At 45.1% G+C, this 19,554-nt stretch overlaps 1 protein-coding gene across 9 annotated transcripts in view; it reads right to left on the bottom strand.

Annotated features, from left to right (window-relative positions):
* Nucleotides 1-19,554, bottom strand: part of Ppp1r12b (protein phosphatase 1 regulatory subunit 12B) — a 217,354-nt gene that overhangs the window by 5,457 nt on the left and 192,343 nt on the right. For 4 of the 9 annotated variants that reach the window (XM_010645075.2, XM_010645077.2, XM_010645079.2 and 1 more), the window contains 6 exons: nt 17,989-18,133; nt 16,894-16,998; nt 13,565-13,618; nt 12,195-12,245; nt 7,125-7,305; nt 1,890-1,963 (listed from right to left, as the gene is read on the bottom strand). In XM_010645075.2, coding sequence (XP_010643377.1) covers nt 7,171-7,305; nt 12,195-12,245; nt 13,565-13,618; nt 16,894-16,998; nt 17,989-18,133 — 490 coding nt within the window. In that variant the 3' untranslated portion in view covers nt 1,890-1,963; nt 7,125-7,170. Of the gene's footprint in view, nt 1-20; nt 1,964-7,124; nt 7,306-12,194; nt 12,246-13,564; nt 13,619-16,893; nt 16,999-17,988; nt 18,134-19,554 lie in introns of those variants that run through there. The other 5 variants (XM_033762165.1, XM_033762167.1, XM_033762170.1 and 2 more) reach the window with 3 other exon arrangements.

The raw sequence follows: 19,554 nt of genomic DNA, 5'->3' as shown, positions 1-19,554 counted from the left end.
AAAAACGCCCCTTCCACCCCAAAAAAAAAAAAAAAAAAAAAAAAAGCACTGGATGGTTCAGAGAGTTATGGTGAACAACACTGCTGTTTCCAGGAAATAAACTAACAGAGGTTGGATACGTTATGGGAATGAACCATTCTCTTCACTGTCACTACTTACCCTAAAATGACAGGGCTTTACATGACCCGCACCTTCAAAATGAACCATGGGATACCAGTCCTACCAAAAAAATTTCACATTAATATTGGGTCATCACGAAAACTAGTGGTTTAATTGTGCACTGTCACGAAGACCTCTGTCAAGGCCAGGCATGGTATTTAAAGGCTGTTTGTGTTTAGAGCAGGGCGGCCAGTATGTGACTGTGTGATCCCATGGAAAGCTCACCGTGTGAACTGCAGAAGACGTGAGCTCCAAGTGAGATGAAGGGAGAGCACCAACCCCAAGTACTGGGAGGGCTGTCACGTTAAAGCTACAAAGGGTAGATGTGGCCTATGTGGAGAACTCACCGGTCAAGTTTAGCTCCCCTCAGGAGAAACTCTGATCGTTAAGCTGCCTCACCTCTGAGTAATCAATGCACAGCCATCAGAGGCCACCTGAAAATGGTCAAAGCTGCGACACAACTGGAAAACTGGGTCGAGCGACTGCTGAGCCTTGCCACTCTAAATAAAATTCCATGACTCTCATCATGGGTTGGAAGTACCTCATCCCTTTAAACCTTTTCAAGCTGTCATTTCTTCCTGTTAGTTTCTAAGAAAGCAAATGTCTCCCCCCTAAACCTAACCCCCCAGAGGTACTCGAGCTCACCACCATTCTCAGGAGCATAACGAGCGGACAGTCTTCTTTGTCCTAACCCCGGAAGCACCCTCAATACTCTTTCACCATCTGTGTCTCCCCCTGCTTCCACCCTCCAGCCCGGCTCCCAACAAGCTGCCCTCCCTGCCCCTCAGACCTCCTTGCAATGACTTCACTTCTCAGTAGGAGCAGGCACCAGATGAGAGAGGGAGGAAGCAAGGCAGCAAGGCAGAATGGGGTATTCCCAGCCCCGATTTTCTCATACGGAAAATCACTGCAGGGAGAAGACAAGTGGAAGATGCCAATGGTGGGCTGGCACTTATGCCATGGGCTACCTTACAGGGACAGGGCTCATGGTGCTGCCACCACGGCACCAGAGTGATGCTTTTCTAGTCCCCAGATTTTCCATGATGGCTGAGGATGAGGTCAGGTGCTCTCTTCCAGCTCTTACACAATCAGGTGAGGAGGTGGGGTGGGAGAACAGAAGGACAGAAAGGAAGGGAAAGGAGTGAGGCCAGGACCGCGTGAGCCCCAGAGAAAGGGTGAGGCATGAAGGAAGCAAAGATAAAAACGAGTCAGTTCCTGAGAGGTGAAGCAGAGTCACGGTCACTTGGACTCCAAAGAAACGCAGCTCCAGAGCGTTGGATGCTTAATTCCCTGTCCCGTCATTTCTCTTCACATCCCAGACAGGATCCTGGAGTCACCAGCACAAGACTCACCTGGATCAGAGGACGCAGGGGCAGTGAAAAGGCAGAAGCCTTATGGTTTGAACTGAATCCAATACGGACAAAGCAGCAGAGCAGAAAAGCTGGGGTCCATGGCTGAGCTCGGGGTGCTCCACAAGGCCTTCTCCAGATGGCCTGCATGATCACAGTCACACTTCAATTAAAACTCATAAAACTCAGGACGGGGTATGGGAGGAGCCAGGCATTCAGAGCGCAGAGATAATGTACAGTGCAGAGGAGGTGACTGAAGAGGGTCAGGAGGAAGTGTCCTTCCGCCAAAACATTCACTTCTCTTGGCTGGAAGGCAATGGCTAGAAGAGTGGGGCAGCAAATGCTGTCCCCCGCTCCTAATGTGGAACCTATTTGGACAGTTTGCTGATGACTCTGATGAGGGCACCGTTTTCATCTTTCAGCCTCTGGTTGTCGGATTTCAGTTCTGTTAACACCTGCAGTGACAGAGGGAAGAGGATGTCAGTGCCCGGATGGCTGCCGCCTCTACCCTCCCTGACCAGGCCAGGCTGGCAGGTGAGCAGAGCCTTTCAGGGTGCACAATGAGCGGTCACCGCTCTGTCCCAGGGATGAAATTCCCCGAAACTATTTATTGAGTTGGTAATGTTAATGTTTAGGAAGACGATAGCCCCTTAACTATTGAGTAGTGTATTTAGCAGTAATAATTATTTGTATGAAGGCTTTACATTTCAACATTGTAGATCCTTTTATTCTATTGAGTCAGTAGCTATTTTTAATTGTCCTTGCCCTTGAATTTACCTCTAGTCTAGAGAAACTGGGGAGTGTGCCAAAGTAGGTTGGTTAGGACATAGGGAAGGAATTCAGAAAGGAGCCAGGGGAAGGGGGTGACCTAAAAGAGTTAAAGGAGGATGCTACTTCATACCCTGTGAGAAGCAGGAATACAGGCTGAGAGACAGAGCTAGGCTCTTCGGCCATGTGCACAGGGTGATTTAAGGGCCCTGTCCTGGTGCCTTCGGTGAAGATTCTCACTGCTCATACTGTACATGTCACAGAGCGGGCAGACACAGTGAACAGTACACATATATTTAATTTTCCCTTTACCTCTCCACTGATAATTACCAAGAGACAGCAATAGGCCTTACAGCAGTTTTTTTTGGGGGGTGGTGGTGGTGGTGGTGGTTACACTTCCAGGAAACAGATGCTTATAAAGGGAGGGAAGAAGTGAAGAGGCAATTCTCTCAGTTCTGCCATCTTGGAATATTACACATAGCGTTGTTCAATTTGGGGGACAAAGGAAAAAGTAAGCTCAGGCTTGGATACCCAAGTCTTTGTCACATGATCAAGCACTCTGAGCCAGGGCTATGTTATGCATTTGAAAAATCCTAATGGGCTACTGAGAAGGGTACTTTTATATGTGGGCCTCACCAGTAGCAAGATTTACATTACAGGGTAAGGACATCTTCACCACTAAGGCTACAGAGATCTACATCCTCATCTGCTCAATGCAGATGTCCTCTGGTTGATCAGTCATTTAAACCTTGGAACCACCATGGAAGGTAATGGCCACAGAGAATGGTAGCCTGGGCTCAGATCTTGGGAGGCCTGCCTGTTTAGTTCTAGCTCTTGGCTCTGTTGTTAACCACTTGGGGATCTAACTACCTGCAGCACTATAATCCTTGTTTCTTCAATCTGGCAGTGAAGATGCAAATTACACTATACAAGTACAGTATATGTGAGTATGAACACACTTACACTATGGATACATAAAGAATCTGTGCCAAGGGGACAAAAGGAAAACATTGAGCATCTGGAACTGTGCTATAGGGCTTCACTAGCTCTTCCCAGCTTTGTCTTCAGTTGCTGTCCTTTTTTCTACACATGAAAGGAATTAGGACTTTTGAAACTAGTCCAAGGCAGCCATTTAAGTGGTACAGCTGCTATCAAACCAGGTGTGCCCAACTCCAAAGATCATTCTTTCAGTGCAGGTGGGAGTGGGAGTTGAAACTTACAGCCCAGAAACTGAAATTCCAGCATCGATACTGTCACATCATTCATAATTTGTATTACTTTAGGCAACCCACTCGACTCTGCATTTCCAAGTTTGTTCCTTCCTACTCCCTCCTAAGGTAGGCACTCTGTGGGGACCACAGGAGCACACAGATGTGGAGGTGTGTGGACGCCTGTTGCTGTGTTTTGCTGTACTGGGTATTCCTACCGCCACTGAGTTTTCCCATGAATAAAGAAGGGCAGGCAAGTTACCTGCACACTTTACCAAGAAGACTTTAATCCCAAAAATATCAAAGTGAAGTTGGAGTTCTTTGACCCTGCCTCTTCCAAATCCATCGAGGCCTCCTGCCCCTGCAACCTACTGGAACCAAGTGCTCAGAAACTCATTTCAGGAGGACTTCAGAAAATGTCACTTCAGGTGGTCTCGTATTTCACCTTCCCATCTCCTCTCTAATACCCGGTATTGGGCCAGCAGCCTGGGTGAGACTCTGAAAGCCTTATTCTGTAATAAGCCTCCATAGGAGGGAAGAAGCTATACATATGACAGTGGATTCCATTTCACTGCTTAGCAGTTCATCAAATCAGAACTGTGCTGCATTGTTCGGTTTTGGTTTTAATTTTGCACAAACAGATCATTCAACTTTCGTGATTTCCACATTAAGAACTCTATTCCTTAGGAAAAAAAAAATTGGACGAGGCAATTTCACAGCTGCACCATGTTATGACTGACATCTTAAGGGAGTGTCAAAAAGTATAAGAAGTGGAATTGTAGAAATCAAGGAGAAAAAAGCCTCATAAACTTCATTCTCAAAAGAAAGGGAGAAACGAACTGTTATTGGATATTCACTTGAAGTTAAAGAATGATTGAGAACATATATGAAAGTACTGTTCAAATACGAGGTTTTACAAAGCCTTATCATTTAACTCCCTGAATCTCACCTTAAATTGCTAAATCTCCAGCTTACCACAGTTTGGTGTTAAGACAACTTGGGCAAGTACAATTAAGTACACTTTTTCTTAAATATTACTTCTTACAGTCTCTGATAGGAATGTGTTAAAGAGGAAGGAAGCCTCCGAGGGCACCAGAGCAAGGCTGGCCACCAGTGAAGGGTCTCAGCCTGAGTCTTGCCTGAGCTGCCTCACTTCCAACTCCATGAAAAGTGAGTCCTCCCATCCTCTTTGTTGGTAAGTGGCTTGAACTACATGCTGAGATAAGATGATTTCTCCAGTTTGGCTTAGTTAGCTTTTGTTCGGGCAGGGGTCAGCAAGCTTTCCTGAAAGGGGCAGGTGGTAACTACTGCAGGGTCTGCAGGCCAGACTCTGTTGTAAGTGCTCAGCTCTTCTGCTGCAGCAAAAAGCAGCCACAGACACGATAATACATAAGGAACTTTATTTTTGGACATTGGAATTTGAATTCCATACAATTTTCAGGTGTCACAAAATAGCCTTTTGATTTCCTTTTTTTTTGGTACCAGGGATTGAACTCGGGTCCTTGCGCTTGCGAGGCAGACCACCGAATCGCTTGAGCTAAATCCTGGGCCCTGATTTCCTTTTTTGACTACTAGTATGGCTCATGGGCCACAGACGTGAGACAAAGTCCGCTATCCCTACCCTAGAAGGTCACGTTCCAGGCAAGGGCATTCTTCCCAGCGGCAGACTCTGTCGGTAGGAAAATGCTCTTTGGAAGTTAACCTTTCACAGGGAAGTCAAGAGTGCTGAGAAGGCAGACTGCTGTCCTCCATCCCTCAGCTGCAATTCTGGGCTACATGGTAGTTGCTCAATAGATCCTTCTTGCATGTTTTAGGCCATGTGCTTAACAGCTAAAACTCTGTGCCAAATATGCAGGCAGCTTATAATCAACCTGGGGAAGGACATGGACTTTGGAACCCAACACAGTTGGTAGAATTTTGACTCTACCATTTCATCTCCAAGTGACCCAGGGCAAGTTACTCAATTTGTGACTGTATTTTTAACATATGTACAATGGTTCTAGGGAATCAATGAGAAAAAACATCTAAAGCAGTCAGCACAAGCCTTAATAAATGACAACTATGTATTATCATGGTTATTACCACTGGGAAGATGAGATCTGGTTTGTGCCCCATATCCTAGAGGGAGACTAAAAATAACAGGGACACTTTTGGGATCTCTACTTTGCCCTAAGTCATATTTCATTTAGTTCTTTTTTTGGTGCTGGGGATGGATCCCAGGGCCTCATGCATGCTAAGCATGCCCTTTACCCCTGAGCTTTCCCACTCCCAGGCCCCTTTTTCAGGAATCTTGAGGCTCATTTTAAAGAAGGAACTTTGGACGTAACTGGCTGCTCACTGCCAGGCCACGGCAGCACTTCTCTCTTGATTTTCTCCCTGCCTGTGATAGCATCTGCAGCAGGATATTAGCTCAGCCCTTGTGGTAATTTGGGTGCTTCAGTTCTAGTGGATATTAGTTGCCAGCTAGTGACCCTGAAGGCAAAAGCAAATAGGCAGGAAAAAGAACAAGCCCTGGTCAAGACTAATTGGATTGTTGTTGAAAATTAAAAACTCATTTCAGGGCAGTGGTGACCCTGTCACACTATCTTGGGATGGGAAAATAAGCTGTCTGTGAGCTTGTCTTTCAGAGCCACAGCTAGGGGAAGGTTACAGTTTGCCAAACATGTTTTTTGGTTCTCAGCTGAAAATAAATCTCTGCTCTCTGCGTCAGTGCCTGTCACCTCCTTTGTAAAGCTGGCCCTTTAGGGAAGGCCTCACTATTTGAGGGGCTCATTTATATGCAGTCTATATTCTACCTCACAGTACACATACTTAGGATGGGAAAGGAAATATCCCTAGGCCCAGAGATTTGTGACAGGGATGACAGAAATGTCTCCCAAGGAGGAAGAAGACAGACAAAGGAAGCAAAGAATATCAACCAGTTCTGCTGCAACAGTGGGGCAGAGGATGTCTCTGCTGGTAGCAGAGCGAGGTCAGAGCAGCTCTTGCCTTCAGTTCTAGTCCTCTTCACCCAGCAATGCTGTCACATGTAGGAATTTAGTTCTGTCTGGCATCCAAATGGCTGTGGTTCTCAATCTTGGTTACACAAAAGAATCAACAGGAGAGCTTTAAAATAATACTGATGGCTGGGCCTTAACCCAAATCACCAATTCCTGGGGTAGGCCCAGTTGCTCAGATATATTAACAGCTCCCAGGTGGTTCTGAGATGCAGCCAGGGTTGAGAGCCTCTGCTTCTGGTCATCCTAAGCCATAGTTTGGAATCCATAACCACCCCAATTGCTGCAGGGGTTGCACTTGGCTACTGTTGACTGAGAAAGCCCTCAGTTTGGCAAAGGCCTCATTGAAGAAATATGTGTGCAGGTGTGTACACAGCTATGCACACATGTGTATCTACGTGTAGTATGATATCCACATTCAGTCTCTAGCAAAGGGAAGGTAATGTGGTGCTCTTACCAAATACACGGCTGGCCCACGCAAGTCCCCCCACTGCCTCCCTTGACCTAGGCGGTTATGTCCCATTCTATAGTCTCAGTCCTGGCTCCATTTCCAGCTGACCAAGTTTTAGAGGAATCTACACATGGAGGCTTGGTGGAGGGAATGAGCACAGGGTTTCTGGAACCAACAAGAAGAGTAAACCTGCCTGGAGCAGTGGAGGAGGAAAGTGAGGTGAAGAGGAAAGGCAAGAACTAGAGCTCCTGGGTGTCCGAGGACTCGATGGACTGCGAGAGTCTGGCCACCACTCGGGTCAGGGCTCTGTTCTCAGCCTGCAGTTGCTCGTTCATCTGCTTCAAGGTTTGAATCTGTTTTAGCTGGTGGAGGTTCTGCAGAGAGTGAGACATGGAGGGGACAGACAGACAGACAGACAAGACAGACCAGAGGAGAAAAAAGTAGGACAAAGAAACCACGTGACTTTCTGTTCTTGTTTTTAGTTCCCATGCAAGAAAGGAAATGAGAAAGGCAGGACTAATGAGAAATGATGCACGGAGAGGGCATGCAATGGAGAAAAGCACCAGGAGACGGGCAGCGGTGTCTGTGATTCTTGGCTGAGGTCTAAGTATGCTGAAGGTCGGCCATATGAACACAGCCACAAGGCTCTCAAAAGCACATCTGGATCATCTCTGAGGATGGCAGCCCACCATGTGGTTCAGGTCCTTCTCCACTAAGTTCACATGGTTGAGCCATAGCCCCAGGGACCCTCCTTCACTGTCATCTGGACTGGAGCTGAGGATTCAGGGTTCCTAAGGCCAGATGCTGCCCCATTACTCCACCCCATCCCTACTCACTCCCCTACTCCCATTTGTTTTATTTCTGGATTCTTGTTTATTTAAAAAAATAAAACAAAAGAGACAGGCTTGTTATTTAAGTACTTCTGGTATACGGTATGTATTCTTTAAAAGAGTGAAATGACACATACCAAAATAGTAACTGCACAGAGACTGGACAGTTTTCTAAGCTGCTTTCTTAGGAAGCTTCATTAACCCTGCCAGTTCTCCTCTGCAATCGAGAAGGCTAGTCCAGGATTCTGAAACTGCTAGCCCTCTTCTGATCTGCTATATATGATTATATGCACTACTAGGTTCAAAGTTAACCGTGCTATGTCCTTGTTCATGTTGTGGTATTTACAAGGGACTCATGAATGTCTTAGCAATAATGCAGCTGGTAGGACCATGAGCTAATATGCCAATCCACCCCACAGGTAGTTTTCCTAATACTATATATTCCATAAGGGACTTCAAATCTTTAATAAATGAGATTCTATCACAGTCTGCCTACTCTGCTAATGTCTTTCCTAAGTGATCATCTACACTGACCCTGACACTGAGACCATCAGCTCCTTGGGAGAAGGGAAATGCTCTTTGGAAGAAGGTTATACAGATGGGATTTTGTCAATGAGGATGGACCATCCTGTGGGTTAGAATGGTGATGAAAAGGTCACCAATCATCAGAGAAAAGTCTCTTATACAGTAAGCAGGGTGGAAATGAAAGATTAGTGGAGTAACAGTTTCGGAATGGAGCAGCGGGAAAATGAATGGCAGCATAAGAGGAAAATGAGTGAAATGGAAAAACAAGCAGAGACAAAGTGAATAGCTTTTTCCCCAAAGGGGTGGAATGACCACCCTGGAAAAAAGGTAGGGCAGCCAAACACTTCCATGTAGCCATTGGAAGGTAGGGACTGGGCAATCCTCTATGCCTACTGTAAGCATTGTGGCCATGAATGGAGTGGGAGAAGATCATGGTGCAGCACATGGAAAAGTTTAAAGAGGGGCAGGTACCAAATTTAAGAGCCAACTGAAAGGCCCTGGCTTTCACCTTCATTGGTGCTGACACTTTAACCAAAGCTTTCAACACAATCACTGTTGTCATACAGTGCGGTCTTTGCCCCCCAGGGAATACTAAAGACATGAACTATGAAAGTGACTCACTCTAACATGTGAGTCCAAGTAGACTGAGGTGGAAGAATTTGGAAATTATCAGCATGAAGGAGAGAGTCAGGAAACAATTTGGTGGACTATTCTCTAGGAAGCAGTTTGAAAACAAGGCAGGGCAAGAAGATGGGGAGGACAGCAGGGCACACAGTAGGGTTGGGAGGGCAGAGCTTAGGGGCAAGAATGGAGTGATATTTCCAGAGTAAGCAAAGTAAAACTCCCAGGAACAATTTAAAAGGGAGTTGGCTGCTGGGCCTCTCTCATGCAAGGCCCTTGGAAAGGAAGGAGAGAAGGTCTGGTAAGGAGGCTGGTGCTGAATGGAGGACACAGCAGAAAAATAATCAGGTCAGATGACAGTACATCCCAAGGCCAAGTGCAGGCTGAGCACAGCTCACACCGACATGCACGCCTGTCAGAAGCTGGTATGTACCCCCATTCCAACCCAGGCCTGGGTGGAATTTCTGTGGGGCAGGAAACTTAGAAATACTCACCTTTTCAAGTAAAGGCCAGAAAGGCACAACCCATCTCACATCCACAGAGGCCCACATACATCCAGGGAGCCTATCTCATGGTTCCCTATTTCACCCCACCTTTGTATTTTATTTGCCAGAGTCAAAAAAACAGACTCTGCATTATTTTTGTCCTTGAACACCTAGAGGATCTTTAATGGTTCACAGGAAATCAAACACCCAAACTGTGGAGTCCCTGTTGATTGCTCCAGGGAGATGTGTGCACCTGTATATCCGAAGATGCAAAGCACAGAGACCAGCAGTCCCAGGCTGTGCTGGGTGAGACTCAGGAGGGCATTACCTGCATTGCTGGCCGAGATTCTGGTCACTAACCCTCTAGTAAGGGTGCTCACCATAAACGATAATCCAGATGAAGAGCTTGAGACCTAAACAAACATTTCCTTACTCTTTTAGGGCCAGTTATACCAATTTGAGAGTATTTTATCTAAATCTGAAGTTTGTGTTGGGCACAAACAAACATAACACAGAGTGACCCAGAGGCTCTGGTGCTCCTCCCTCAGTCCTGTAGGAGGAGCTGGATGGTCTGCAAACCAGCCATTTGGCTCCAATTTGAGCAAACCGTGTTTAAAGGCTTTCCAGCCTGCAGGCATTTCTTCTCTGTTTAGTAATGGAGAAAAACAGCAACTGACTGAATGGGTGGAAATTTTACCTTTTAAAAAAGTGCAAAACAGCTTATCTACTGGTTTAGGGAGAAACAGTCATAATCTGGCTCTAATTCATAATTTCACCAATTGATTTTAAAATTGCTTGTAAATGGCTTCTCACTGCAGAGAGCAAACACTTCCCTATATTATAATCCTTATTGAGAACAGAAAAGAACTTATGGCCTAGTTTAAGAAATCATATCCGACAGGTTACGAAGAGAAACAGGTAAGCCTGTCTCAATCCAAAGTTGATGGTGACTAGAACAGGGAAGGGCTTCCATACTTGCCATTTGGAATGAGAACAGAAATAAAAGACTTTAAGCTCTTTATTCAAGCTCTGTCACTTTCTAGGGGTGTGTGTGTGTGTGTGTGTGTGTGTGTGTGTGTGTTGCAGGTGGTCTGTAGGGTGTGCACAGAGTTCCATGACTGGTGGGCACAGGCTGGCTTTGGGCTCTTGGGTACTCACTGGAGCACCAGCTGTAGCCTCATTCATGTGCTGTAGATCAGCATTCAGGTCGTTTCTAATGAGCATTACTGACAGCTGCCTAACAGCAGAGAACAGATGGTATAACTCAGGGGATACCAAAGATGGAAGAGACCCCACGCAACTGGGAGCTGTGGATGTGCGTCACTGAGAACTGCTTGGAAATACTAACATGCTGCCTTAAGAGAAGAGAAAGCTTCTGGATGGTGAGGTGGATTTGGAAGAATCAGAAGATGGAGAAGTTTAATGGCACTAGGGTACTGCCCTGAATCAACACAGAAGATTTAAAGTGTTTCAGACAAAAGCAGATTTGCTGGGAATTCTAATGAATATTATCAGTTATAACCTTGGGGTGGTGAGTAGGAAATGCAGGATTAGGGCTTGGGATTTCTCCTTCACTTTGGAATTATAAAGAGTAACAGGATTATGAGCACAGGGTCTTGTGAAAACTCTGGCCTTGTCGGGTCCTAAAAAGCTTTTTTGGGGGGTGGGTGGGTACCCAGGGATCAAACTTCAGATCTTGTGCTTGCAAGGCAGATGGCAGAACTACTAAGCTAAAACCCCAGCCCGTAAAAATATTTTTTTCAGTAAATAACCAAACTTCTTAGGCCACTATTACAATAAATATATCTCCTAAAAAGTGTCCCAATTACACATTAGGAAGGTTTGCTCCCAAAAGGAGACTTGGGATTAGCCTGATACTGCCTGAGAGCTTCTGCTTTCTAGCTGAAGAATTTGTATCTCACCAGGTAAATGCTTCCCATCATATATCCAATAAATTACAATCCTGAAAAAAAGCTCAGCAAGTGCTAAATGACTGTGGCCATGTGGCACCAGCCACTGCAGAGATCAGATGCTCCTAAATCATACGCGGGTGGCTCTGCACTCCCTGATGCTCTCTATGTAGCCCTTCCTTGGGAAGACTGCCAGGTCTTAGCATTCAAAACTGCGAAGAATGGCAAGTGGCAGTTGTCTGTTAAAGTGGCTAAAGAAGGTGACGTCGGTGTAGGTCATGATGAGTGGGGAGAGGAAAGCAGTAAGTCTGTAAGCGAATCTGGGAGCATGAGCTTGTTCTAGTGGGACTGCCATGCACACTGGAAACCTGCTGGAGAAATGGACTGGGGCAGGAAATCAATATGTGAATAAATTTTCATTCTGTTGCAGAATGACTCAATCTCTGCTCCTTCTTGCAAAGGGCTGGGTTAGGGAGGGGAAATGGGAAGAAAGCCTTTGCCACGCTTAGGCTTCACAGAGCAAGCACCTAACAGCGGCTCTGCAGAGCTGGAAAACATGTCCTAGCCTTTTCATCAAGCCTCTGAAGGGTGCAGTTCTTACCTAGAAACCCTTAAAAGTTCAACATGGGTTTGTCTGCAGTGTGCCCAGTTCCCCCTTGAACCAAAGGCGGCATTTGCTCGCAGGAGGCCTGCGAGGTGGCCACAGTGGATGTGTGGGCTAACAGACCCCCAGAAAGTGGCTGAGGAAAGATGCTCATCTCTTCACAGGCACCTCTTCTTGAGCTTGTTGAGTTTGTAGTGCAATTCAGAGGGGACATCCTATACTCAAGGATCCAGTCTTGGCAGGCATTCAGAGAGCAGGCATACAAAGAGAGAAAAAATCTCTTCATACCTTCATCTCTTCCTCCATTTCCGACATTTTCCGTTCCAAGGCTCGCCTCTCCTGTTTAGAAACAATGAGCCTATTGAACATGTAATAGATTTAATGCAGTCACAATGCTGCCTCCTAGCCGCCAATGATCGGCAGCTTCATGGTCAAAGGCTCTCTCTACTGACTCCAGCAAACCTCCCTCAGATGTGGGCAGTCTCCAACCCTAACCCTGTGGAGTGGAGCTACTTCCCCGATGAAAATCACAGGGCCCGAGTCTCCCATGCTGAGAGAGATATGAGAGAGAAATGAGGAGACATACCAAGGGAGGCAACTTGCTAACAGGCAAACAGACCAGGCACTCTGGGTTACTCTTTGTAAGTTAAAGATTTCATGGAATTTCAAATGACTCCAAGTGACCAGGACCTTTGTTCTTTATTAACAAAAACCCATTATTACCTTTAGTAGTACTCTCCCAAAATTCCTAGGGAACTGATTCTCTCATGATGGGGAGCAGATGGTGAGTAGGGATGTAGACATCATTGTCTACAAACAGCACCCCTCTCTGGGTATCTCCATTTCCCATCCATTTCTCTCTCTGAGCAACTAACTCTGAATTTAGCCTGAACCCAGTGAGAGTCTTGGACCAGAAGAGCTATCAAGGAGGTTTGGTTACAGGCCAAGGGAATGAAATATAAAACCCAGCTGCTTTCCAAATTAAACAGACAATAACAGGAGAGATGGGAATATACTACACCCCTAGGGTCAAATCAAAGCTAGGGTTCATCAATAAATCTAATTAAGTTTTCCCAATCCAAGAATGTTAAATCTCAGAAAAATATGCTAAGTGTGGTTGGGAGGAGGTCAGCAATCGAACCCAAAATCCTCCCCTCAGGGAGAGAGTGGGCAAAAGACCCTTATGACTCATGTCTCAAGTCACAAGACCTAAATCAATGGCAGAAAGTCCTGGTGAAAGCTTCCCTTCTGTTCCAGGAGATAGGAAAGGCCAAGAGCCCTTGGACACACATGTGCCGTGTGTGTGTGTGTGTGTGTGTGTGTGTGACAGAGACATGATTTATAGTAAACCAAAATGCATCATGGCCATGCGCACATAAGCAGTTCTGCCCAGAGGCAGAGCCATGTATGAGATGACCTCCCAAGGACCCTTCCCACCCTGACTGGACTATGTACAAAGTACTGACTATCTGAGAAAGCCGAAAGACAAGCAGTCAAATTACTGTCAAGAGTCAGACAAAAAGAATTTATCATCAAGCTGGGAATGGAATGTGGCAGAACTGCTGCCTTCTTAAGATAAAGTTTTTCCATTGGCATGAAAAACAAAGTTAGAGAACGTCTGAAATAAGGGATCAAACAGGAGAAAAACATGCACGCACCCGTTTCTCTATCTCCAGCACTGATGAGCGATCAGAGGTCTTCTCCTGTTTTTGCTGTGCAAATGGAAGGAAAACACTTGTTACTTGAGCTATTTCAGGTCTAAGAGAAAGTTCAGTCCTGTTCACTTTCACCACTGGGCATCCGGAAATAGAGAGCAGGGCTTTGAGTGTTTACTTTAGCAGGGATCCCAGCAAAAAGATTCTGATAGGTCATTAAGCCTGAAATTATTCTCTCTCTCAAGCTTGCGTGATTCCCATGGGGGAGGGCAAGGCAGCAGTAGTATTCACTGCAATCTGAAATACGCACGAATACAAAGACACTACTCACAGCACACACACACCTGACACATACCATCTCTGTCTCTGTCTCTCTTGGTCTTCAATGCCAATACCTCACACTACAACATCCTCTCCCCTCTTTTTCTCTATAAGTGATATCAGAGAGTAAAAATCAGAGAAGACAAGAAATAGAGTGAGATTCCTGAATCTGAAGGCCTAAGCAGTCTTCTAAACAATCCTTTCTCCCCTATTCCTTACCTGCTGGGTATTAAAACCATTTCCTTTCACAGCAGTGGTCTTCACATGTGGGAAGGCTTCTTGTGAGCCCCATCATGGCACTGCCCTGCTTTGAATGAACGGTTTTGTTTTTACCTGCTTTATACACTAGGCTTTCAGTTAAGGAAAGATTTTATTTGAATATGAGATTTGGAATGTATACTTTACGTCACTTTTGACTTAAAAAAAATTGAACTCAGGGGTGTATCTCTAGCCCTTTTTATTTTTGGAGATGGGGTCATGCTAAGCTGCCAGGCTGGTCTTGAACTTGTTGGTCTTGAACTTGAACTTGCTTACCCCATTGGCTGGGATTACAGGCAAGTATCATCTGGCTCACTTCTGACTTTTCAGAAGAGCTAAAAGAAATGTGACCACTGTATCTAAAAAGCAGGCCAACTTCAGGTATCAATCCTGCTTTAAATAGGGGAATAGAAAGGAACCCTAAGTAATTTGTGCTCTTGGCATTATAGAACTGGGCGATTTGAGAGACATTTAATAAAGGATTTTAATTCTGCCTAGTATTACCCCAAAAAACATTTGATAAATACAAAAATCATGCTGGTCTTCTTGCAGAGTTTGTTTTTCAAAAAATTAAGGAATAGCCCAAACTAACAATAAAACTTCCTGTCCTGGGCTTTCACCTCCTGTTTTGAAGGTTATGGCTGTCTGCCTTTACACTGCAACCAGGTTGAAGCAGAATTAAAAGAAAAATACATCAGTATATCCTGTAGTTGGTTTATATTGTTGTCTCTCTTTCCTAAGCCTGAGAAACGATAGAAACTGTGATAATTTCACTACCTTCAAAGTTCATGTATACAAACAACTAGTTTTAGTATTTGTCTTTTAATTTTTTTTTTCTTCCAGAACCGGGGATCAAACTTAGGACCTTGAGCTTGTCAGGCAGGTACAGCACCACTGTGCAACATCCCGAGCCCATTTTGTTTTAAGTTTTAACCCCTGTACAGTTTGTAATGTAAAAACACTGTTAGTGGCCATGTGGTGACTGTCTCAATTCAAATGTGTGAAGCTGATAGGCCCTCCCCACTGCCCTACCAAACAATTCCATTTTTGGAAAACAAGAGACTTGGTTTGTAGAGCCAGTTTTTTCTGAATTTCAATAACTCACATTTGGCAAATTCTAATTCCATTCTGACACACCCAGCAAAGCACTTGGCTGGAGGGTAAATGCTGCTCCCCTCCAGCATCCGGGAAAAGCAGATTTTGTTATTAATGCCCTCTGTTAGGCTGCTTGATGCTGTGAAGCACAGGCTGCCAGAAAGACCAAGAACCCTGGAAGGTCAAGAAATAAACTGTCAGAGCTTCTGGTGAGGAGGGTAGGGAGCAGGCGAAACTGGGTTCTTCTGCTCCTTAAATTCTGTAAAAGAGCCCCAAATTAACAGATGAGACTCAGTATAATATCAGTATTCATTGACTTTGCCAATACGTGGCACTACTAAAAATGAAAATCAGCCCCAGATACCTTCTGAGGATCTGCTGTAGTAAATAAGCCATACTGCTGGCTCAGTGCACTAAGGCTTATCTATTTAGTCCTTTCCCTGCCTTATGGCAAGGTTATTAACTGTGTATGTCTGTATTTTTTTCTTTCACATTTAGAGACCTACTTTTCTTCTAATCACTGTAAGCCCAGATATTATCTCTCTGTTGCATGGCCAGTAAGAGCCATGCTTGGCTATGAGGCCTCTCCAGGCAGCAGAGAGAGCTCTCAGGACAGGCCATCCAATCTGAGTAGAGCTGGATCCTCCTCTGGAAAGTGTGGGTGTCCTGGCTATCTTGCTGGGCTCCCATACAGTTCTGTGGCACCAGCTTCCCCGCCTTGGCACTTTGTTCATCCCGTGCCATAGCGGCTGCACCAAGACGTCTAGAGAGAATTCAACATCCTGTGTCCCCACCAAATCCCATTGTACTAAGACTACGTAAGCCAACATTTTAGTCTTTGCTTTTGGATATCATATTATCAGATTAACCAGCTACCTCTGCTTTTCATTTCTGTCTTCCTCATAGAATCTTTTTTACCTTAGTTCAACTTGTTCAACTTTTGAAACTCTTAGTCCCCAGGCATTCCAGCAAGGCAATAACTCAATAGGTTTCCCGTTAACACTGTAATAACCTAAGACAGCAGCTGCTTTAGCTTTCAGCTGCAGGGTATGTTTCTCTGGTGATGAGGTCACTACCTCCAGCACCCTCTAAAGAATCACCTAATTAAATGAGGCCTGGCAGCGAGAGAACACTTTGTCTTGTCTTTCTGCCACTAACTCCTTGCCCAGGCTGAAGGAGTTGATGGCCTGGGAAGACGACATTTGCTCCAGGGTAGAATCTTTGCTTCAGAACCTGATTCTGGGTTCCAGCACCACCTCTGTCCCAGTGTGTTATGGGCCTAATTTGCTATCTCTCTGTACCTGGCTATAGTGTTCTGCTTATCCCTTGGAGAGGTGATGTGCAGGTGACTGGAAGTGAAGTGAGAAGAACTAGGACAAATGAGGACTGCCTCTGTCACGCTGTTTATACTGAATACTGACAAACACGCAGACCATATTAGCATTCAGACCATCGGGAAGTGTTTTTTGAACTACCAGTCCTCAACTTTAACACTGACTAATGTGAAAATCAAATTAGAATCTGAGAAGCTTCCCTCTTTCTGCCTCTGAGGAAGTCTGATTTTGACTCTTATCTCGAATCCTATCCCTGAGACCCCTGTCCAATTTGCCTCCTTCCACAACCTCACCCCCAGCTGCATTGTTTTTCCTCCTTCTTACCTGGGCCATCTTTTCAAGCTTGGATTTTACATCTGCTAGCTCTAGCTGGGCCTCCTGAAGCTTTGATTTCAACTTTTGGTTTTCAGTCAGGGCACTTTCATACAGCTGAGAAGGGGAAAGCAGAGTCAGGTCACGAGCAGGGCTCCCTGAATTAGCACCCACACAATTTCACTACATGAAGAGGCCTGGGCCTCTCTGCCTCAAGCCGCAATTGTATGCTAGGTGGAGAAGACAAGTCTGGAACAGGGCACATTCAACCTTTGCTCTCTGGCTTCTCGAAGGTGATGATCCCAGGTGCTGCTCTTCCAACTTCTAAAACATTAATCTCTGGGAGGAAAAAAAGTCACCCATTTTCTTCTATGGAACATTTGCCCCTCACACAAAACAGAGTTTTTTTTTGGCGGGGGGAACCAGCCTAGAGTGTGCATATTGTTTTTCATCAAGTTCTGCTTAACCAAAACATCAACAAAGAAAAACATTTCCTTTACCAAAGATGCCCTCCACCACCACATCCCAAGCACCTAAAAGGGAATGTTTTCAAGGATTTAAGTGTAAGAACCAAAGGAAATGGATGAAAAGTGATTTAGATTTCTCTAAGTCCCGATGATAATGATGGAAAAAAGTTTTAAGTTGATACTCTTATTTAAATCACATGCTCATTACAAATTACAGTGTACCAAATGATTCTCAAGGGTTCAGACAGACAGCAATATCAATTTTATTGTCCTTAACAATTCTTTTTTCTTTTTGTTTTTTGTACTGGGGATCCAACCCAGGACCTTGCCCTTAAAGCAGGCAGTGGAACCACTGAGCTAAATTCCTGGCTCCTTACAATTCTTAACTTCTTACTTTCCCCTATTCCTTTAAATATCGAATTGTAGGCATATACTTATTCTAATAAAAGCACCATGCAAAGGGGTCTACTCAGCTGGTGGAAAGGTGAAGAAAACCAAGATGTCCATGGTGAATTCAATGCTACTCAAATGCCTCTTTTTCCCGCTTACTCTGAACTATGCTCATTTTCCATACTGGGGAGAAGGCTGAGAGGTTTACTTATCGTAACCCAAGGACAGGAAAACTGAAAAAACATCCTACTTTTTTATAATCCTTGTTGCTGTCTTCTTCCACACGGCTGGTCAGGCTGGCTAGACGAGCCTCCCGGGCCTCCCGCCGGGCCCTTGCTGAGGGCCGGTCACTGTAAGAATCGCTGGTTGCAGGGATACTACCTCCTGATTCCAACCTGTGAGACAGAATGTCAACAGTAAAGTTGGTTTTGAGAACAAATTAGTGGGGAGAAATAAAACTTAAGGGTAGTATGTGCTTTTCTAAGAAGCACTCGACAGCCCTGGCCAGAAACAAACACAACATTCCTTCTCTGACTCTCGGCCAGCACTCCCAGAGTTCATGGCTGCCTTGCACATGCCTGGAGCTTGGGGAGGGAGGCCGTCATTTGCCAAGAATGGAACTTATTTGAAAAATGGGTGGTTTAGATTCACATGCTGATTTAAATCTTAGAGCTTTTCAAATTAGTGTAGGAATTGAACAGCTACCCTAAAGAGTGTGCTTTTAAAAGCAAAACCCTGGATCTCAGTGACTCTTGAAAAATGATTACGATGAGCTGTCAATGAATCAGAAACAGATGGGCTCGGAAACTGAACTGGAGACTGATGGGGGAGGAAAGGCAACGGGGCACGGTACCTGTGCTTGGCCAGTGCACTAGTGGTGTGCTGGAATCCCAACACTCCAGCGCCTCACCCCGCAGTGCCTCAGCAGCTGATTTTCTCCCTCTTCTCTGAGTTCCATATTAACCTTGTGCCTGTGACTGGACGTCTACATCTAGAAATGGGCTCGGAGTTGGTGGTAATTTCATTTCTAGTACTGCTAAGTTCATTTGGGAACCACTCAATCTCTTGGCTGACTGTTTAAAGTGTACAACCATCACCCCAATCCTTAACCCTGGTTTATATTTTCCTGGACGTTGCTCTTCAGAAACTAGAACAAGGCCCATGAGAAAGTGATGTGTACAAACCAACCAAACCGGATGGTGTGCAGCCGGAGCTCACAGCTGCTATTTTCTGTGGTAGCTGCTGCCAAAGCCAGGGTGGGTGGGAGCTGAAATAAGTATTAGAAGAAGCAGGACAGCAACAAGGGGTGAGGGAGGAGAGGAGAGGAGAGGAAATGAGCTCCTAAGGACACCAATGGCTACTTTTCTCTTATAGAGATGCTGAGTCCCATATTTTTCCTAACACATTTTCTTTTTGATTGATAGGAATCTTTGTATTGACTTCTCTGGTTTGAAAGGTAATACACTAAGCGATACCCAAGTGTCTACTCCATAATCCTGCCCAAGAAATAAATAATAACAACAGTTTAGATCATATCCTTGCAGGGTATAAAACAGAAAAATGTTAAAATACGTTTCTGTAACATAAAATCAGATAACACGTCCCACTCTTTTTCCTCCCTATACTTACCACTATGATTACGCACATCTTACCATCTAAGGAAAAATAAGTTTGTCTCATTAAAAAAAAACTGGGCCGGGGATTTAGCTCAGTGGTTCGGTGGCCTGCCTTGCAAGTACAAGGACCCGAGTTCAATCCCCGGTACCAAAAAAAAAAAAGTAACTGTAGGGCTGGGGATTTAGCTCAGTGCTGCAGC

The sequence above is a fragment of the Fukomys damarensis genome, unplaced genomic scaffold (genome assembly GCF_012274545.1).
Source record: "Fukomys damarensis isolate Sample0158 unplaced genomic scaffold, DMR_v1.0_HiC HiC_scaffold_11, whole genome shotgun sequence".
NCBI classification, from domain to species: domain Eukaryota; kingdom Metazoa; phylum Chordata; class Mammalia; order Rodentia; family Bathyergidae; genus Fukomys; species Fukomys damarensis.
The sequence above is the reverse complement of the archived record's forward strand: the minus strand, read 5'-3'. Positions and strand labels throughout refer to the sequence as shown.